This window comes from Stomoxys calcitrans, chromosome 1 (assembly GCF_963082655.1).
Source record: "Stomoxys calcitrans chromosome 1, idStoCalc2.1, whole genome shotgun sequence".
Classification (NCBI taxonomy): Eukaryota; Metazoa; Arthropoda; class Insecta; order Diptera; family Muscidae; genus Stomoxys; species Stomoxys calcitrans.
Window position 1 is genome coordinate 65,977,059 of NC_081552.1, and position 23,674 is coordinate 66,000,732.

General features: G+C 39.2%; 1 protein-coding gene across 1 annotated transcript; it reads left to right on the forward strand.

Annotated features, from left to right (window-relative positions):
• The first annotated feature begins 6,182 nt into the window (after positions 1-6,182).
• Positions 6,183-7,027, forward strand: LOC131994134 (uncharacterized). The gene is made up of 2 exons (XM_059360482.1): positions 6,183-6,399; positions 6,458-7,027. Exons 1-2 carry the CDS (start codon positions 6,224-6,226, stop codon positions 7,014-7,016), a joined length of 735 nt encoding a protein of 244 aa, XP_059216465.1. The 5' UTR covers positions 6,183-6,223; the 3' UTR covers positions 7,017-7,027.
• Positions 7,028-23,674: the final 16,647 nt, after the last annotated feature.

Here is a 23,674-nt window from a genome sequence, read left to right on the forward strand (position 1 = left end):
GTCGGAACGCATGTTGGGATTCTTGGGCAAGCAAAACGAAGGTTTGGTCGCAGAGAAGTGGGAGGTCCTCCACAGGAAGGAGACTCTCCTTGTGGTTGGCATTGATCAAGTCTCCGGAATGGCGCACTACGGGAGCACAGCTGTCTTTTTCAAAATTGGGAAGACTAGGATATGCAGAAATTTTTATTCTGCGACATCAGACAGTGCAGTGGCAGGTGACTCAACACCGTCCAATAAACAGGGGGCCACGGAATCTCTCAATATTGGAAAGACTAGGGAAAGCAAAGATCCTAATTCTCAAATATCAGGCAGTGCAGTGGCGAGAGACCCAACACAGCCTAACAAACAGGATCCCGACGACGGACCCATCACCGACTTAATGATTCGGAATACTGGAATAGGTAAAGATCCTAGTATCGGAACATTAGGCAGAGCAGCGACAGGAGTCTCAATGCGACCCAACGAACAGATAGCCGATGATGGTACCATCACCTACTCCCAAGAAGCCCATTTACTTAAGATTTGGAAGGCTAAGACAGGCAAAGATCCTAGTAGTGAAACGTCGGGACCCGACGATGGAACCATTACTGACTTTATAAAGAGTCGGAAGGATAGGATAGAAAAAGAACCTTAACCGATGACATCAGGCAGTGCAGTGACAGGAAAGTCATTGCAGTCTTAACAACAGGGAGCAGACGATGAGATCATCACCTACTCCCAGGATGCACATTTACTGGAGGACCAATAATTGAGGTAATCCAGATAAACGCGAGACTGCTACACACGCTCTGGTAGAGAAAATCAGCACGGGCAAGATTCATATTGCCTTAATTCAGGAGCCATGGATGACCCGGAGCAAAGATTATGGACTGAACCATATCAACTACCAATTATACTGTACTAACACTGGTACTCGGCCGAAGGCCAACGTTATTTGTCATACAAATTTGAATTATATATTTATAGTTGCGGAATTACGAAGGTTTATAATTACGGAATTTATGGTGAAGGAATCCTTCATGAGCTTCAAACCTTTTAAGTCACCCGGACCCGATGGAATATTTCCGGCGTTACTACAGAAAGAGGCAGACTATCTGGCGCCTCGTCTGACCAAAATTTTCACAGCGTGCTTGGAGACTGCCCTGCACGAGGTTGTGCATAAAATAGAAGAATCCTTCGATGCCAAAACGTACACTGGCGGTATGCATTGACATCGAAGGGGCTTTTACCAATGTGCGGACCGACACTCACATCCAATCCTTAGTCCAGTACCGGGTGGACCGGGTCCTTAGAGACAGGATACACCATATGCTAGATAAACCATATGCTATGCATAAATATAGGGGAAGAAAGTGGCACAAGGCACGCCACAAGGGGGCATTTATAGCCACTCCTATGGGCGACCACCATTAATGACCTATTATGGGTGCTGACTGAGGAGGGATTTGATTGGTACAGATGTTGGGCACTATGCACACTGGGCTTAGGCTAGAAAGGGGGCCTGAATCCGAGAATAGTCCACTGGCTCTACAGGAGCGTAATTATACCAATACTTACTTACGCCTCAGTACTTTGGTGGACTGCTATGTAGAAAAAGTGCAACATAAGGACTATACAACAGGTTCAGAGAACATGTTGTCTTGGCATAGGTGTAGCGATGAGGACCATGCCCACTAGGCCACTGGAGACAATTCTAGATATCCGACCCATTGACATACAGATTAACTGTGTGGCAGCCACTGCGGCTATGAGACTTAAGGCGATGGCAGAATGGATTGAGAATGGGAGCAGCTCATACCATCGCTGTATAATCGAGGCGACAATAGGAAACCTGGAAGAAAGGGAAGAGGTTTCCGATCGAATACCAGAGATGAATCTTGAAGTGGAGTGCGAGGCACTCCTGCCAGAGGCACAGTCTTGGATTGACGGAACCTGCCATCTGGAAGATCATGTTACACGGATGGATCAAAGCTAGAGAACAAAGTGGGCCTGGGGGTCTACATTGAGAATAATACTTTCCTGCAAACGGAGATCCGGGCGATCACAGAATGCGCGAAGTGGTGTGGTGCTAACGCGAGTGCGAACATCTTCGACGTCGAGTGCGAACATCTTTACCGACAGTAAAGTTGCGATAAGGGGTAATAACAACCAGGACGGTAAGGTCACGAACAGTCTTGCAGTGTAAGAAGGAGATTAACGCCTTCTCTGAGGATGGCAAAATCCGCATCGTTTGGATGCCGGGCCATAACGGGGTAAGGGGAAATGAAAGGGCAGACGATTTGGCGGTGAAGGACTGGCGTCAATAAACTTGGTTAACCCGAAGCCTTTCGAGTCGACGCAGTCCGAGTTAAGGGAGTGGGCGACAAATGCCCATGCAACATTGTGGAACAGCGAAACGGTCGGTAGGACGGCGAAAATCCTGAAAGGAAGCAAAAGGAGGTCAGTATAGCTATTGGTATCATAACGGGACACATAGGACTACGAGCTCACTTATGTAAAATCGGTGCGTCAAGTCATAGCATGTATAGGGCATACAGGGAAGATGATGAGATGTTGGAGCATTTCCTTTGTCATTGCCGGCTTCCGCGTCTTACAGATACCGGCACTTAGGTGGAGACACAATACCAGACATGAACCAACTTAGGAGAGTGGTATTGAAAACAATTGAATTTTGTAAGTAGCACGGAATTCCTAATTTGAAATTTTCTTAAGGAGGTTACTTTATAGCTTTTAGAGCGCACAACAAGTCGATTACTGGCTTAGGTGTATGTCCATAGTGGCATGGGCCGGATTAATATCTGCACCCTCTTTTCAACCTAACCTAACTTAATCTAAGAGTCATATAGGACGATCGAAACTATATTGTACCCAAAGGGAGTGTCGGAAGGCAATCCCCCTTCGCCTATCCTACCAAAAACCAAGTTAGAGCGTGCTGTGTTCGGCCAGGCCGAATCTTATATACCCTCCACCATGGATCGCATTTGTCGAGTTCTTTGCGCGGTATCACTTTTAAGGCAAACAAAGAATAAGGGTAAGAAAGTTATACTCTAATTCGTACCATAAGTGAATTGAATGTTGAAGACTATAGTAGAAGTCATTGGGTAGTATTACAGTACATTCGTATAAGAAATGCGCCTTGTAGAATAATCGAGAGATCGGTTTTTATGGGAGCTGTATCAGGCTATAGATCGCTTCAGACCATATTAGACACAAATTTTGAAGTTCACGTAGAAGCCGTTTTAAAAAATTTTAGCCAAATCGGGTAAGAATTGCCTTATCGAGAAGCTCAAGAAATCAAGATCCCAGATCGGTTTATATGGCAGCTATATCAGGCTATGTACAAAAAACCTCATGCGAAATTTCAGCCAAATCGGAGATCGGTTTATATAGCAACCAGGGACGTAGCCAGGATATTAATTTGGGGGAGGGCCACCCCACATATTTTCATAATTGCCAAAACTCTTCCGATACTGTAAAATTGGTAAAGAGATCTCAATATTTATTCCAACTCCCATAGGATGGGGCTATACTAATCTAGTCATTCCGTTTGTAACACCTCGAAATATTTGTCTTAGACCCCATAAAGTATATATATTCTTGATCGTCTCGACGTTCACAGTCGGTCTAGCCATGTCCGCCCGTCCGTCCGTCTGTCGAAATCACGATACCGGTCGAACGCGTAGAGCTAGCCGCTCCAAATGTTGTACAGATAATTAATATTGATGTTGGTTGTTCGGGATTGCAAATGAGCCATATCAGTTTAGATTTTTATATAACTCCCATATAAACCGATCTCCAGATTTGACTTCTTGAGCCTTTGAAAGCCGCAACTTTTGTCAAATTTCTTCTTCCACTAACTGTGCCAAGTACGGTCCAAATCGAACTATAATCGATTTGACTTCTTGAGCCTCTGGAAGCCGCTATGTTTGTCTGCCTTTTGCTGAGCGTTTGAAAGCTATCGTGATTTCGACAGATGGATGGACAGACATGGCTAGATAGACTCAGAATATGAAAACTATCCAGAATATATATACTTTATGGGGTCGCAGATCAATATTTCGAGGTGTTACAAACGGAATGACTAGATTAGTATTACCCCATCCCATGGTGGAGGGTATGAAAATTTTGCAATCTAGTGGCGCGGATTAGGATTTTATTTTTGATACACGGTTTCTTCGGAAAAACTTCGTAGAATTGTATGTAGTTTACGTTTTTGTTAAACGATTTGTCATTATACCCACCACCGACGGATGGGGGTATATTAATTTTGTCATTCTGTTTGCAACACATCGAAATATCCATTTCCGACCCTACAAAGTATATATATTCTTGATCAGCGTAAAAATCTAAGACGATCTAGACATGTCCGTCCGTCTGTCTGTTGAAATCACGCTACAGTCTTCAAAAATAGAGATATTGAGCTGAAACTTTGCACTGATTTTTTTTTTGTCCATAAGCAGGTTAAGTTCGAATATGGGCTATATCGGACTATATCTTGATATAGCCCCCATATAGACCGATCCGCCGATTTAGACATCCTCCGTCAATTTGGCTCAGATCGGTCCAGATTTGGATATAGCTTCCATATAGACCGATCCTCCAATTTAGGGTCTTAGGCCCATAAAAGCCATATTTATTATCCGATTTTGCTTAAATTTGGGACAGTGAGTTGTGTTAGGCCATTTAACATCCTCCGTCAATTTGGCTCAGATCGGTCAAGATTTGGATATAGCTGCCATATAGACCGATCCTCCGATTTGGGGTCTTAGGCCCATAAGAGGCGCATTTATTGTCCGATGTCGCCGAAATTTGGGACAGTAAGTTAAGTTAAGCCCCTTGACATACTTCTGCATTATCGCACAGATCGGTCCAGATTTGGATATAGCTGCCTTATTTTCCGATCTCTCGGTTTTAGGTTTTGGGGCCATAAAAAGCGCATTTATTGTCCGATGTCGCCGAAATTTGGGACAAAGAGTTAAGTTAAGCCCCTCCACATATTTCTGCTATGGGACATAAGGTATGAGTTTTGCACCGGATATTGACGAAAGGTGGTTTACATATATACCCGAGGTGGTGGGTATCCAAAGTTCGGCCCGGCCGAACTTAATACCTTATTACTTGTTTTCTTTTCATCTATACAAATCAACCGGGCATTATATATATGGTAGTGTAGACATAATAAAATAGGATGATTAACATGTCCGTGGTGGTGAGTATCCAAAGTTCGGCACGGCCGAAGTTATCACTTATTTGTTTTTAATTTCTAATTTAATTTAATTTCTAAACACTCAAAATTACGATACAGTTACAACTTGGCAGTAAATATAAAGCGACTAGATTGAGATACAGGTACACCCAGACAATATTTTTTGGCTGACTAAAATAGTTTTTTGAAATCCGAACATTTATATACTAAAAAGTAGAAAATGCTACTTTCTTTATAGATTGAGCCAAGGCTTTAAAATTAGAAGACTATAAGAACTTGCGGTAGATATTGGATGACTGGATTTTTTTTTGAAATTCGTACGTTAACACCAAAACCGCACAAAATGGTACTTTCTTTTCAAGCTGAGCTTCAGCTCTGAAATTTGGTATACAGGCATTCCTTAACAATAAGTATATGGCGAGTAGATTATTATTTTTTTTTTTTCTTTGAAATCTGTACATTTGGGGACCAAGAGTACAGAATGGTACTTTTTGAGCGGTTGAGCTATAGCTTGAACAAATATTGATAAAATTGAGCATTAAAACATTTTGGGAAAGTATTACTAAAGTAATAAAAAAGTGTTGCTATTCTTGGTACTACATGGTACATACTTTATGAAAGTGGGCAGATATGTGAAGTTTCATACTCAGGTATGACAAGACTTCATAATTTTATAAACTGTGTGACTACATGGGCTTTCGGAAGTCCAACACTAAAATGCAGGCACTACTAAAAGGATGGTAGCGAAGCGGACCGGGGGAATACTAGTCTGTGTAATAAACAAATATTCAAGGAACTTATGAACGGTTTTATATGTTTTTCTTCAATGTGTTACAAGCAAATGTACTAAATAATAGCAATCCCTCTGGCACAGTAGTGATGTTTGCTATAATTTCGAAACATAAGCATCTGCTTATCAGCAGACATTTAATCACTTATAAACAAATTAAATAAGAACAAAATTACCAGTCTCTTTGCGAACTGTTTTGAACACAGATCTACGTAAGGAACCCAAAAATGAGAAGTATTTTGGGTAGTATTACTGTTTTCCAAATAATCGCTTGGTTTGGTGCTCTATCCGACGCAGATACAGAGTTTGCATGTGCAATTAGAGAGGGAATTTTCATTGATGTTTTCACTTTAAAACATGGTGTTGAAAATTTGCAAGCCGATGTAGATGATATGTACAAAAAGTAAGTGAATAATTGAAATTCAAATTAGGTAGATTTTCAAAATGCCAATTCTTACTAGCACAAAAACCCAAATAAAAATTTTGGAGGAACTTCAACAGCAACAAAATCACGTCATTTATAATACATGTGATAAAGTGACAACTCAAATCACTGAAACCTTCAAACAATACAATGGTATGGAGGGCCACCTAGACCACACATTGAAGGAAATTCAAGATGAGCAAAGTGCAATATTTGATAAAATAGTGCAACTTCAAGATCAAGCGGAACATTGCTTTCAAACATACGTTCATGATGTCATGGCGAAAACATTTGAAGGAGTTAAAAACAAGGTCGATAAATTTGAAGAGCAATTGGTTAATTTTGAATTAATGAAAGAATCAGTCCATAAACAAAGGCAAGCCAAATGGCAAATATTAATGAGTGGGGAAAACTTTAAAATGGTACAGTCTATAAACGAAAGGTTATCCCAAAATCTACAGAAAATAAAAGACTATGAAAATTTCTTACTCAGCTTTCAAAATATAACAGATTTTGTAAATAGTTTGGCTACAAAAAGGAATTCCAAATATGATATATTGTTAAAAACGGCCAAACTTCAAATGAAGAATTGGTAAAAATTTGGAAAGATTAAAAAAAAACATAAATAAAGTGTCTCAAAAAGAAATCTAAGTGCTTATGCTTTCTTTTTATATGCACTCATAGAAAAAGTCTGCTGAAAATAGCAAATGCTGTCTGCTGATTCTTAGTAGGTAAATTTGCTGCTATTACAGCAGTGGTTCCGCAATTTCAGAACAGCAGACTGACTGCTGAAAAGTCTATTGTTTGCTGAAAATGACTGCTGTCTAATTATGAAGGGGATGTAAGAGGAAACAAGTAAGAGCATTATAAGTTTTTCCGGGCCGAATCTTATACACCCTCCACCATGGATCGGATTTGTCGAGTTCAATGAATAAGGACTGAAAAGAATAATGAATACGGACTGTTATGCTATTGGAGCTATATCAAGTTATAATCCGAATGGGAACATAAGTGAAGTGAATGCTGAACAATGTTGATATTTAGTCCATTTGGATAGGAATTGGGCCTTGTAGGCGCTCAAGAAGCTAAATTGGGAGATCGCTTTATATGGGAGTTGTATCAAGCTATAGATCTATTCAGACCATATTGGACACGTATGTTGAAGGTCATGGGAGAAGCAGTTGAATAAAATTTCTGCCAAATCGGATGAGCATTGCTCAAGAGGTTCAAGAAGACAAGATTCCAGGTCGGTTTATATAGCAGCTATATCAGGTTATAATTGATTTGAACCATATTTAGCATAGTTATGGAAAACTATAACGAAACATCAAGTCCAAAATTACAGCCAAATCGGATAAGAATTGCGCCATCTAAAAGCTGGAGAAGTCAAGGTCCAAGATCGGTTTGTATGGCAGCTATATGAAGTTATGAACCTATTTAAACCATACTTAGCGCACGTTGGACGTGACGCCAAAACACCAGGGGCAAAATTTCAGTCAAATCGGACCGGAACTATGCCCTCAAGAGGCTTCAGAAATTAAGACCAAAGGTCGGTTTATACGGCAGGCAGGGACGTAGCCAGGGGAGGGCCCTCGGGACCGAGCCCACCCAATAATCCAAAATGATTTTGTCTATAGAAAAAAAAAAATTTAATTAGTTTCTTCTGAACACAAAATTTTAGTATAACTTCTTAAAATGACAAAAATTCATATGCATATCTAATATTCTACACAGACTAAATTTTGATAATATTTTTTAGTGACATGTTTTCAAAACAAATTGTGATGAAATTTTTTTCTAAAGTGAAAATTTCAGCGTACAATTTTAAAGTCATAACTTTATCAAATTTTTTCTAAAGATAAAATTTTAGCTGTTCAGCGTAACATTATTTTGAGCCCGGGCCGAACCCCCCTCAAAAGTATTTTTTTAAAGACACAATTTCATTACTATTTTTTTGTGCCTGCTCAATGCATATTGCGACGCAACATTTTGCTCAAATATTTTTATCTCAAATAGAAACAAAACCAAGATGAACAAGTAAGAACGTGCTAAGTTTGGCCGGGCCGAATCTTATATACCCTTCACCATGGATCGAATTGGTCGAGTTCTTTGCGCAGTGTGTCGTTTTAGGCAAAACAAAAAATAATGAATAAGAACTGTTATGCTATTGTAGCTATAGCAAGTTAAAGTCCGATTCGGACCATAAATGAGTTAAATGCAGAACATTGTTGAAGTCAATGTGCAATATTTGAGTCCATTCGGATAAAAGTTGCGCCTTGTAGGGGCTTAAGAAGCAAAATCGGGAGATAGATTTCTATGGGAGCTGTATCAAGATACTGATTGATTCAGACTATATCGGACACGTATGTTGAAGGTTATGAGAGAAGCCGTTGTACAAAATTTCTGCCAAATCGGATGAGAATTGCGCCGTCTAAAGGCTCAAGAAATCAAGATCGCAGATCGGCTTATAGGGCGGATATATCAAGTTATCTGCTGATGTACTCCACACTTAGCATAGTTGTTGAAAATCATAACAAAACACCTCATGCAAAACTTCAGCCAAATCGGATGAGAATTGCGCCCTCCAGCGACTCAAGAAGTCGTGTTCCAAGATCGGTTTATATGGCAGCTATACCAGATTATTAACTGATTTAAATCATACTAAGCACAGTTGTTGGAAGTGATACCGAAAAACAACGTGCAAAATGACAGCAAAATCGGATAAGAATTTCGCCCTCTAAAAGCTGAAGAATTCAAGACCCATGATCGGTTTATATGGCGGCTATATCAGGTTATGAACCTATTTGAACCCTATTTAGCACAGTTATTGGAGGTGACACCAAAACTCTACTTTTAAAATTTCAGTCATATTGCGCCTTCTAGCATGTTTAAAAGTTAAGACCTAAGATCTTTTTATATGGCAGCTATATCAAAACATGGACCGATTTGGCCCATTTACAATCCTACCCACCTACACCATTAACAAGTAAATGTACAAAATTTCGAGCGCATGCCTTTACTCCTTCGAAAGTAAGCGTGCTTTCGACAGACATACGGACGGACATGGCTAGATCGACTTAAACTGACATGACGATCAAGAATATATATACTTTACGGGGTCTTTGACGCATATTTCCAGGTGTTACAAATAGTATGACGAAATTAGTATACCCCTATCCTATGGTGGAGGATACAATTATTACAAAAAATAATGTACAAAATGAATTTGTTTTTATGTAAAGATAAAACTTGAAAAATAATTTTTTGTGAATGCAACATTTTGTTGAAGTCTTTATATATAACAAGTAAAAAGGCGTTAAGTTAGGCCGGGCCGAACTTTGGATACCCACCACCTCGGGTATATATGTAAACCACCTTTCATCAAAATTGGGTGAAAATTGCATACCTAATGTTCCATAGCAGTTATATAGAAATATGATCCGATTTGGACCAAATACTATTAGATACAAGTCATTGTTCAATTGTGTATAACAAAATATTGGTCTTTTTAGTAGCTATTTCTTAAAATAAACCGCCTAACATAAGTCACTGTGTCAAATTGAAATCGGATTGTAAATGCACCTTTTATGGAAGCAGGACTACATGGCAGCTATATCCAAATCTGCACCGATTTGAGTTAAGTTGCAGAAAAATGTCGAAGAGTCTTACACAACGCACTGTCCCAAATATCAGCGAAATCGGACAATAAATGCGCCTTTTATGGCCCCAAAACCGAGAGTTCAGTCTATATAGCAGCTATATCCAAATCTGGACTGATCTGTGCCATATTGCAGAAGTATGTCAAGGGGCATAACTTAACTCACTGTCCCAAATTTCGGCGACATCGGGCAATAAATGCGCTTTTCATGGGCCCAAAACCTTAAATCGAGAGTTCGATCTATATGACAGCTATATCCAAATCTGAACCGAATCTGACGAAGGATGTCGAAAGGCCTAACACAACTCACTGTCCTAAATTTCAGCAAATTCGGATAATAAATGTGGCTTTTATGGGCCTAAGACCTTAAATCGGAGGATCGGTCTATATGGCAGCTATATCCAAATCTGGACCGATCTGGGCCAAATTGACGAAGGATGTCGAAAGGCCTAACACAACTCACTGTCCTAAATTTCAGCAAAATCGGATAATAAATGTGGCTTTGATGGGCCTAAGACCCTAAATCGGAAGATCGGTATATATGGCAACAATATCAAAATCCGGGCCGATCTGGGCCAAATTGACGAAGGATGTCGAAGGGCCTAACACAACTCACTGTCTCAAATTTCAGCAAAATCGGATAATAAGACCCTTAATCGGAGGATCGGTCTATATGGCAGCTATATCCAAATCTGAACCAATCTGGGCCAAATTGAGGAATGATGTCGAAGGGCCTAACACAACTCACTGTCCTAAATTTCAGCAAAATCGGATAATAAATGTAGCTTTTATGGGCTTAAGACCCTAAATCGGAGGATCGGTCTATATGGCAGCTATATTGAAATCTAGACCGATCTGAGCCAAATTAACGAAGAATGCCGAAGGGCCTAGCACAACTCACTGTCTTAAATTCCAGCAAAATCGGATCATAAATGTGGCTTTTATGGGCCCATGACCCTAAATCTGGGGATCGGTTTATATGTCAGCTATATCCAAACCTGGACCGATCTGGTCTGAACAATTAACGAAGGACGTTCGGGGACCTTACAAAACTCTCTGTCCTAAATTTCAGCATAATCGGATAATAAATGTGGCTTTACGGGCCTAAGACCCTAAATCGGCCGATCGGTCTATATGGGGGCTATATCAAAACATAGTCCGATATAGCCCATCTTCGAACTTAACCTGCTTAAGAACAAAAAAAGAACCTGTGCAAAATTTAAGCTCAATATCTCTGTTTCTATACCCACCACCGACGGATGGGGGTATATTCATTTTGTCATTCCGTTTGCAACACATCGAAATATCCATTTCCGACCCTATAAAGTATATATATTCTTGATCAGCGTAAAAATCTAAGACGAACTAAGACTATATCTTGATATAGCCCCCATATAGACCGATCCTCCGATTGAGGGTCTTAGGCCCATAACACCCACTTTTATTATCGCATTTTGCTGAAATTTGGGACAGTGAGTTATCTTGGGCCCTTCAACGTCCTTCGTCAATTTGGCCCAGATCGGTCCAGATTTGGATATAGCTGCCATATAGACCGATCCTCCGATTAAGGGTCATAGGCCCATAAAGCCACATTTATTATCCGATTTTGCTGAAATTTGGGACAGTACGTTGTCTTAAGCCGTTCGACATCCTCCGTCAATATGGCTCAGATCGGTTCAGATTTGGATATAGTTGCCATATAGACCGATCTCTCGGTTTTAGGTTTTGGGGCCATAAAAGGCGCATTTATTGTCCGAAATTTGGGACAGCTAAGTTAAGCCCCTCCACATATTTCTGCAATTTGGTCTAGATCGATCAAGATTTGCATATAGCTGCCATATGGACCGATCTCTTGATTTGAAGTCTTGGCCCCATAAAAGTCGCTTTTTTTAATCCGATTGCACAGAAATTTGACACACTGACTTATGTTGGGCTTTTCGACATCCGTGTCGTATATAGATCAGATCAGTTTATTTTAAGATATAGCTACTAAAAAGACCGATATTTTGTTATATACAATTGAACAATGACTTTTACTTATTAGTATTTGGTACAAATCGGAACATATATTGATATAGCTGCTGGGGGGCATAAGGTATGAGTATTGCACCGGATTTTGAAGAAAGGTGGTTTGCATATATATCCGAGGTGGTGGGTATCCGAAGTTCGGCCCGGCCAAACTTAACGCCTTTTTACTTTTTAAAGACTGTAGCTTGACTTCAACAGACAGACGGTCAGACGGACATGTCTAGATCGTTTTAGATTTTTACGCTGATCAAGAATATATACTTTATGGGGTCGGAAATGGATATTTCGATGTGTTGCAAACGGAATGACAAAATGAATATACCCCCATCCTTCGGTGGTGGGTATAAAAATGAATTTGTGTTTGTTTGTTTGTTTACTAGTGGGTTTGTAAATTTGTTTGTTCCGTATAGACTCAAAAACGGCTAAACCGATTTCTTTGAAATTTTCACAGATTGTGGGGAGTGGTCCGGAAGGAGCAATAGGCTATATAATTTTTATACCCTCCACCATAAGATGGGGGGTATACTAATTTCGTCATTCTGATTGTAACTACTAGAAATATTCGTCTGAGACCCCATGAAGTATATATATTCTTGATCGTCGTGAAATTTTATATCGATCTAGCCATGTCCGTCCGTCTGTCCGTCCGTCCGTCCGTCCGTCTGTCTGTCGAAAGCACGCTAACTTCCTAAGGAGTAAAGCTAGCCGCTTGAAATTTTTCACAAATACTTCTTATTAGTGTAGGTCGGTTGGTATTGTAAATGGGCCATATCGGTCCATGTTTTGATATAGCTGCCATATAAACCGATATGGGGTCTTGACTTCTTGAGCCTCTATAGTGCGCAATTCTTATCCGATTGGAATGAAATTTTGCACGACGTGTTTTGTTACGATATCCAACAACTGTGCCAAGTATGGTTCAAATCGGTCCATAACCTTATAAGCTGTCATATAAACCGATCTTGGGTCTTGACTTCTTGAGCCTCTAGAGGGCGCAATTCCTATCCGATTTGAATGAATTTTGGCATGTAGTATTTTGTTATGATATCCAACAACTGTGCCAAATATGGTTCAAATCGGTTCATGCAAACGGAATGACAAAATGAATATACCCCCATCCTACGGTGGTAGGTATAACAAGTAAAAGCGTGCTAAGTTCGGCAGGGCCGAATCTTATATACCCTCCACCATGGATCGCATTTGTCGAGTTCTTTTCCCGGCATCTCTTCTTAGGCAAAAAAGGATATAAGAAAAGAGTTGCTCTGCTATTAAAACGATATCAAGATATGGTCCGGTTCGGACCACAATTAAATTATATGTTGGAGACCTGTGTAAAATTTCAGCCAATTCGTATAAGAATTGCACCCATTGGGGCTCACGAAGTAAAATAGAGAGAACGATTTATATGGGATCTGTATCGGGCTATAGACCAATTCAGACCATAATAAACAACGTTTGTTGATGGTCATGAGAGGATCCATCGTACAAAATTTCAGGCATATCGGACAAGAATTGCACACTCTAGAGGCTCAAGAAGTCAAGACCCAAGATCGGTTTATATGACAGCTATATCAGGTTATGGTCCGATTTGAACCATACTTGGCACAGTTGTTGGATATCGTAACAAAATACGTCGTGCAAAAATTCATTCCAATCGGATAGGAATTGCGCCCTCTAGAGGCTCAAGAAGTCAAGACCCAAGATCGGTTTATATGACAGCAATATCAGGTTATGGTCCGATTTGAACCATACTTGGCACAGTTGTTGGATATCGTAACAAAATACGTCGTGCAAAAATTCATTCCAATCGGATAGGAATTGCGCCCTCTAAAAGCTCAAGAAGTCAAATCCCCAGATCGGTTTATATGACAGCTATATCAGGTTATGGACCGATTTGAACCATACTTAGCACAATTGTTGGATATCATAACGAAATACTTCGTGCAAAAATTCATTCAAATCGGATAAGAATTGTGCCCTCTAGAGGCTCAAGAAGTCAAGACCCAAGATTGGTTTATATGGCAGCTATATCAGGTTATGGACCGATTTAAACCATACTTGGCACAGTAGTTGGGTATCATAACAAAACACGTCGTGCAATATTTCATTTCAATCGGATAAGAATTGCGCACTCTAGAGGCTCAAGAATTCAAGACCCAAGATCGGTTTATATGGCAGCTATATCAGGTTATTGACCGACTTCAACCATACTTGGCACAATTGTTGGATATAATAACAAAACACGTCGTGCAAAATTTCATTCTGATCGGATAAGAATTGCGCACGCTAGAGGCTCAAGAAGTCAAGACCCAAGATCGGTTTATATGGCAGCTATATCAGGTTATGGACCGATTTGAACCATACTTGGCACAGTTGTTGGATGTCATAACAAAACACGTCGTGCAAATTTTCATTCTTATCGGTTAAGAATTGCGCACGCCAGAGGCTCAAGAAGTCAAGACCCTAGATCGGTTTATATGGCAGCTATATCAAAACATGGACCGATATGGCCCATTTACAATACCAACCGACCTACACTAATAAGAAGTATTTGTGCAAAATTTCAAGCGGCTAGCTTTACTCCTTCGGAAGTTAGCGTGCTTTCGACAGACAGACGGACGGACGGACGGACAGACGGACGGACATGGCTAGATCGACATAAAATGTCACGACGATCAATAATATATATACTTTATGGGGTCTCAGACGAATATTTCGAGTAGTTACTAACAGAATGACGAAATTAGTATACCCCCCATCTTATGGTGGAGGGTATAAAAATAAAACAAGTAAAAGCGTGCTAAGTTCGGCCGGGCCGAATCTTATATACCCTCCACCATGGATCGCATTTGTCGAGTTCTTTTCCCGGCATCTCTTCTTAGTCAAAAAAGGATATAAGAAAAGAGTTGCTCTGCTATTAAAACGATATCAAGATATGGTCCGGTTTGGACCACAATTAAATTATATGTTGGAGACCTGTGAAAAATTTCAGCCAATTCGTATAAGAATTGCGCCCATTGGGGCTCACGAAGTAAAATAGAGAGAACGATTTATATGGGATCTGTATCGGGCTATAGACTGATTCAGAACATAATAAACACGTTTGTTGATGGTCATGAGAGGATACGTCGTACAAAATTTCAGGCATATCGGATAATAATTGCGACCTCTAGGGGTCAAGAAGTCAAGATCCCAGATCGGTTTATATGACAGCTATATCAGGTTATAAACCGATTTGAACCTTATTTGACACAGTTGTTGAAAGTAAAAATAAAATACGTCGTGCAAAATTTCAGCCAAATCGGATAGAAATTGCGCCCTCTAGAAGCTCAAGAAGTCAAATCCCCAGATCTGTTTATATGACAGCTATGTTAGGTTATGGACCGATTTGAACCATACTTGGCACAGATGTTGGATATCACGACGAAATACTTCGTGCTAAAACTCATTCAAATCGGATAAGAATTGTGCCCTCTAGAGGCTCAAGAAGTCAAGACCCAAGATCGGTTTATATGGCAGCTATATCAGGTTATGAACCGATTTAAACCATACTTGGCACTGTTGTTGGGTATCATAACAAAACACGTCGTGCGAAATTCCATTCCAATCGGATAAGAATTGCGCCCTCTAGAGGCTTAAGAAATCAAGACTCAAGATCGGTTTATATGGCAGCTATATCAGGTTATGAACCGATTTGAACCATACTTGGCACAGTTGTTGGATATAATAACAAAACACGTCGTGCAAAATTTCATTCCAATCGGATAAGAATTGCGCACTCTAGAGGCTCAAGAAGTCAAGACCCAAGATCGGTTTATATGGCAGCTATATCCGGTTATGGACCGATTTGAACCATACTTGGCACAGTTGTTGGATGTCATAACAAAACACGTGCAAAATTTTATCCCAATCGGATTAGAATTGCGCACTCTAGAGGCTCAAGAAGTCAAGATTCAAGATCGGTTTATATGGCAGCTATATCAAAACATCGACCGATATGGCCCATTTACAATACCAACCGACCTACACTAATAAGAAGTATTTGTGCAAAATTTCAAGCGGCTAGCTTTACTCCTTCGGAAGTTAGCGTGCTTTCGACTGACGGACGGACGGACAGACGGACGGACGGACGGACGGACGGACGGACGGACGGACGGACGGACGGACGGACGGACGGACGGACGGACGGACGGACGGACGGACGGACGGACGGACGGACGGACGGACGGACGGACGGACGGACGGACGGACGGACGGACGGACGGACGGACGGACGGACGGACGGACGGACGGACGGACGGACGGACGGACGGACGGACAGACGGACGGATATATATATATATATATATATATATATATATATATATATATATATATATATATATATGTATATATATATATATATATACATATATATATATATGTATATATATATATATATACATATATATATATATGTATATAAATATATATATATATATATATATATATATATATATATATATATTTCCATTTGTAAACCAAATTTCTGTTTTCCACTTATTATAAACAAACAAAATTTTGCTTAAATCGCCCCAACCATCTCCATGATCAGGTCCGCCCATTAAAGTTTGGATGTTAGATCTACTTCATTCTTTTGGTTTTGGTGGTGCATTGGAGTAGCCAAACCCTTTGCCCCAAAAATGGATAACAGGTACATACTCTACTCCCAAAACCACATTTGAGCTACATATTGCTTTAGTCGGTATATATGTCGTCCCTGGAACACTTCGCCATAAAATAGATATCAGATTTAAGCCCCTTTTTGCCATGATCCACAAACATGTCCAGTTTGATGAGTATGTAGGGTTGGATGGCCTACATATACATAGCCCTGAAAAAATATCAGCATCGAGCCCTTCTGTTAAATTCCTTTCATTTGAGCCGCAAATATAATTGGTTTAGGGGAGTTTATGGGGTGACACTACCCCCAAACACTTGGCCTCAAAATTGCTTATCAAATTCGTTTCCTACTGTCAAATAGCTATTATTTGAGCCCCTTATTGCCATAGTAGGCAAACATGGCTATAGCTCCCATACATATCTTTCATACCATATGGTCTTTTAAGACTATAGAAGCCACAATTTTGGCCCGATCTTTAAACAATTTAGAATGAGTTATTTTATTTGATGTCCAAATACGTGTGCAAAATTTTATTAAAATCGGTTCAGATTTAGATATAGCTCCCATATATATCTTTCATCCGTTGAAGGCTATAGAAGCCACAATTTTAGTCCGATCTTTTGCATGAAATGTTTTATTTGACGTTCCAATATGTGTATCTTCCATATATTTTCCATTCGATATGGCTTTTTAAAGTAGTATTAGTATTAAAAGTAGTACGCAGACACAGTAGGGTATTATATAGTCGGCTCCGACCGACTTTTACCTTTCCTTACTGGTTTCAAATTTTTTTTTTTTTTGGGTAGTATATGTGGGCGGCGATTGCCCTCTCACACGTCCATTTATTTAAATTCAATATATTCTCATTCGTCCTACATGACAGTTTGGTGTTGTATTTATTGGGAGGAGAGCGTCGGTCCCCCCGACGCTAAGACCCAAAAGACAATTTATTTGAGTCCTTTAATGCCGAGATCTACATGTCCGACAGAACGGCAGGATGGGGTTAAAGAGCCCCCGTAGACACCTTGGACAAAATTCTTATAACAGATGTGTACTCAACATCCAAACACCTTTCATTTAATACCCATATTGTACCAACCGGTAAATATACCCTGTGGAGGGGTTTTTGGGTGGTGGGGCGCCTCAAAAACCAAGGATTAAATTTTTATATTAGCCTTTTACTATACTTTTAAATACCTTTATTTGATATCCGTATTGTTCCAATCGGTTCAGATGTCCAGCTGGGGTTTTTGGGGATGGGGAGACCCCTCAGACACCAAAGAATACATTTTTATGGCAGAAGATTTTTACTCTTCTTTTAAATACCTTTCATGTGATACCTATATTGCCCAAAGCGGTAAAAGTGCCCTGTTGGGTGGTGTTTTTGGATGCGGTACGACCCCGACACTTACGGTGAAATTTTTATGCCAAGTACGTACTCTACTCTTAAATGCCTCTCACTTGATACACATATTGCCCAATACGGGAAAAGTGTCCTGTTCAGTGGTGTTTTTGGGGATGGCGTACGCCCCCGACACATAGGGTGCCATTTTTATGCCAAGTTCGTACTCTACTCATAAATACCTTTCATTTGATTCCCATATTGCCCAAAGCGGTAAAAGTGTCCTGTTAGGTGGTTTTATGTGGGGTGGGGTACCCCCCGAGTTCGTACTCTACTCATAGATACCTGTCATTTGATACCCATATTGTTCCAATCTGTAAATATGTCTTGCTGGGGAGTTTTGGGGGGTGGGGAGGGGTGGACGCCTCAGACACCAAAAAATTAACTTTCATGTCAAAATTGTACTCTACTTTTAAATACCTTTCATTTGATACCCATATTGCCCAAAGCGATGAAAGTGACCTGTTAGTGGGTTTTTTTTGGGGTCGGGGACCCTTCCGACCACTGAAGGTGAAATTTGTATACCATGTTCGTACTCTACTCTTAAATATCTTTCGTTTTGATACCCATGTTGTCCCAATCGGTAAACACGTCCGTTCGGATAGGTTTGGGATAGGGCGTCCCCCCAGGTAATATGACCCCAAAATTTTATACCAATTTCGTGATTTTGGGGTACCATAAGGTGGCATACAAAATTTCGCTGAAATCGGTGCACCCATCTCCGAGATCTGGCATTTTTGAAAATTTGGGTAAGGGGGAGGTTCAGGCCCTCCTTCGGATATCGAAAAATGTAGTACCCTATTTTCACCGGGGGCTCAAACTGTACCATCTGTGAAAATTTGTTAAAGCTATACAGACAAGCTCGCTTCAATAGACTTATTGGAAGATAACATTGGAGCATTTATTCGTAAGATACCGGCCGAAATGTTGGAAATGTATGCCAAAATTGAACTAAGCTAGTGAACCATTTGAGGCGCAGTCACTGTGATTATTTGCATGAAATAATCTTCAAATATTATATTATATGGACCGTTCTATCAATTCAACTAAAGATTTTATGAACTTTTCTGAATATTATGTGTTTTTTTTTCCTTTATTTACTGCCCAAAGCCTTGGCCGGATTCCACGATATATGGGTTGACTCCAACCCTCTTATAGCGGATCCATGTGTTTTTGGGCGTTCCCTCTCGGTCGGCGTAGAATATGACCCAACCAAATCCATTTTCTCTTCCGGATTTTTACATCGATAGGGGTTTGGCCACAAAATTCGAAATTTTTGTCATAGGCAGTGATTTATAAAAACTTGGATTTTATGGGTAGTCGCTTGTGAATATTGTACCCTTCACAATCAATCAAATTTGTTATTTAAAACAGCAAAAATTTTTGCTAAATAGCAATTTTTGTCTCCTGCTGTTTCAGCAAACATTGGGCTGCTGTAATAGCAAACATTTTGGTCAGCTAAATCTGCAAACAAAATCTGCTGTTTTAAGAAAAAAATCTGCTGAAAAACATTTTGTTGTGCTATTCCTTATGTTTGTCTGGTATTTGTTTTGATTACATGAGGCATTTTTTGTAGAAATTTTTTTTGGAAGCGATGACATTAATTGTGGATTATTACTGTAAAGAAGCTACCTGATCAACAGGTTCCTTGTACACATTACATCGCATCCATTGGTAAACATTGCGAAATGTGGCTGAGCTCGCTCGCATTTTTTATACCCTCCACCAAAGGATGGGGGTATACTAATTTTGCAATTCCGTTTGTAACAACTCGAAATATGCGTGTAAGACGCCAAAAAGTATATATGTTCTTGGTCGTCATGACACTATAAGTCGATCTAGCCATGTCCGGCCGTCCGTCTGTCGAAAGAACGCAAACTTTCGAAGGTGTAAAGCTAGACGCTTGAAATTTTGCACATATATATCTTATCAGTGTAGGTCGGTTGGGAGTGTAAATGGGTCATATCGGTCCTTGTTTTGTATCCACTTCCAACAACTTTGCTAAGTAAAGTTTAAATTGATCTATAACCTGATATAGATGCTATATAAACCGATCTCGGGTCTTGATTTCTTGAGCATCTAGAGGGCACAATTCGTATCCGATTTGGCTGGAAATTTACATGAAGTGTTTTGTTATGTTTTCCATTTACTGTAATAATTGTAATTCAAATTGGTCTATAACCTGATATAGCTGCCATATAAACCGGGTGCAATTCTCATCCGATTTGGCTGAAACTGTGCATGAAGTTTTGCGATATAACATGCAAAAATAGTGATATGTATGGTTAAATCCCTACATAACTTGATATAGTTGCCATATAAACCGATCTGGGATCTTGACTTCTTAAGTCTCAAGAGGGCACAATTCTCATCCGATTTGACTGAAATTGAGCATGAAGTGTTGTGTTATGACTTCCAAAAATTATGCTAACTATGGTTAAATCGGTACATAACCTGATAAAGCTGCCGTATAAATTGATCCCACGCCATTTTTTTTTTTTTTTTTTTTTCAAAATAGAAAATTGCCAAAATTTTTCTGTTACTGCGAAATTGGTATAGATGCTTAAAATTTTTTTTTTTGAAAATTGTGGTCGCTACTGGTTGCAGAAACTGGCCCATCGGCGGTGACATTTGGTTTAAGTCAGAGCTGCATCTTGTACTGCTTGCCAACATTTTATTTATAAGCCGATCCTTATATTTCTGAGTCTCCAAAATATGGTTGCCTTTGCGAATTTCTTAGATTTATAGCTATAGTTTCGGCAAATCAGCTTCAGTATTTTGAAGAATTTTTTCTTTTGCGTTCGTTTGAATTTGTTCTCTAACTAGTCATTTGATTTTAAAAGTTGAGCAACTATAAATAATAAAGATTTAAAAAAAAAAAAAAAATTTGGCCAGTTTTTACGACAAGCCATTTACGTTCTGCTTAAATGATGCCGCAAATTTCTCCTCCGAATTTTATTAAAATCGATCGAGAATCCGCATATGACTACAATTTGCATCATGTCTTTATAAGTTCAAAAGTTCTCCTAATTTATTGGAGATATAATAAGATAAGGTTGAAAGATTATCAAGTTATAAAGGGTGATTTTTTTGAGGTTAGGATTTTCATGCATTAGTATTCGACAGATCCATGGGATTTCAGACATGGTGTCATATATATATATATATATACAGGGTGGCTGATGAAAGCCGCTACCAAAAAAAAATTTAATAACTTTTTTTCTATTTAATAATAATAATTTAATAATTAATTTAATTAATTAATTAATTAATTTAATTAATAATAATTTAATAATTAATTTAATAATTTAATTTAACATGAATAAAAGAAAAATGTATTCCATACACCGAAAAAAAAATGTAGCAATATTCATCATTGTAGCAATATTCATCAGCCACCCTGTATATATACATATATATATATATATATATATATATATATATATATATATATATATATATATATATATATATATATATATATATATATATATATATATATAAATATATATATATATATATATTTAGGCCCTACCATAAAAAAAGCATTTATGGTTCTTCTCTATATTTCACTTTTCACTTTCCTTACCTCAATCGAAATTTGCGGAAAAATGTAACGTTCGTCACGCAGGATTCAACCTTATTTATAGGAATACTAGCTGGACCGGGCCATTCTTTTACTTTATATGGAACAAAATTTTCCTTTGAATATTTATTTTCGACAATTAAAGAGCTTTTAGTGAAATACCATGCTACGAAAATAGTAAATCGCTTGACAAACAGTTGAACAATATAAGTGTCTTTATCTGAATCCCATATGATCTTTATTTAAGTCACATTTTGGCATGGTCGAAAAATTATTACCCTTTGGGGGTGTTTTGGGGAAAACCAAATACCTTTATTAGAGTCCCATATTGCAATGGTCAGTAAAAAATTGCTGTTTGTGGGGTATTTTGGGAAAAATGGTCTACCCCTTTTCCCAAAAAAAATTGGTCCCGAAAGTGGGTATCAATTCTTGCTCCACCCGCCAATACCTTTCATTTACCCTCCACATTGTCAAGGTCGCTTTAAGGGTGTTTTGTGGAGTGGGGTGGTCCCCCAAACACTAAGCCCTGAAAATATATCAGCAACGTGCTACACTGTCATATATCCATATATCATTTTGTTGAACCCCATATTGCCATTGGCCTCAAAATTGGATATCAAATTCGTTTTCTAATCTCAAATACCATTCATTTAAACCCCTTATTGCGAAAGTCAGCAAATATGTCCGGCTTGGGGTATGGACCCTAAAAACTATGAATATCGAGCTCCACTGTCTTTACTGTCCACTGTCTTATTTGGGGGTTGTTTGGTGGTGGGACGTTACCTAGACAGTTGGTCCCGAATGTTTATATCAAATTGATGTTCTACTCCCAAATACCTTTCATTTGAGCCCCACTTTTTCACAGTCGGCAAACATGACCGTTTTGGGAGACGTTTTGGTGACTTGGCCCTGAAAATATATTACAAATTCGTGTGCTACTCGAAAATACTTCTTATTACAGCCCCATATTGGAATGGTCAGCAAATACGTCCTATATAAGTGGTGTTATGGGGGTGGGGTGGCCCCATACACACTTTTTTCCGAATATTGATATCAAATTCATGCTTTACTCCCAAAGACCTCTCATTTGAGCCCCATATTGCTACGTCCATAAATTTTACCTTTTTGGGATTTTTTTTGAAAGGGGCGGCCCCCAATACACTTGGTCCCACATTTGGATATCAGGTTCGTATTCTACACTTAAATATCTTTTATTTGAGCTCCATATTGTCATGATCAGTTAATAAGTCCTGTTTGGGAGGTGTTTGCGGAAGGTGTGCACCCTCAGAAACTTGGTCTCACATTTGGATTCCAAATTCGTATTCTACTCGCAAATACGTCTCATTAGAGTTCCATATTGCCAAGGTCGGTAAATATGTCAGATTTAGGGGTGTTTTGGGGTTGGGTGTTTTGACTTCTTGAGCCTCTCGAGAGGTCGCAATTATTATCCGATTTGCCTGAAATTTTGTACGACGGATTCTCTCATGACCATTAACATACGTGTTTATCATATAAATCGATCTTTCTATTTTACTTCTTGAGCCCACAAAGGGCGCAATTCTTATTCGAATTGGCTGACATTTTACACAGGTCTCCAACATATAATTTAATTGTGGTCCAAACCGGACCATATCTTGATATCGCTCTAATAGCAGAGCAAATCTTTTCCTATATCCGTTTTTTTGCCTAAGAAGAGATGCCGGGAAAAGGACTCGACAATGCCATGGTGGAGGGTATATAAGATTCGGCCCGGCCGAACTTAGCACGCTTTTACTTGTTAATGTTAACAAGAAGCGCATTTTGAATCTTTAAACAATCGCATTTAAGTGGGACATCGCTCTCAAAAATCATGCCTGCCGGAAGCAACTGTGTATGCTAATGTCACGATAGTTTTAACTTACACTATTGCATCCGGGG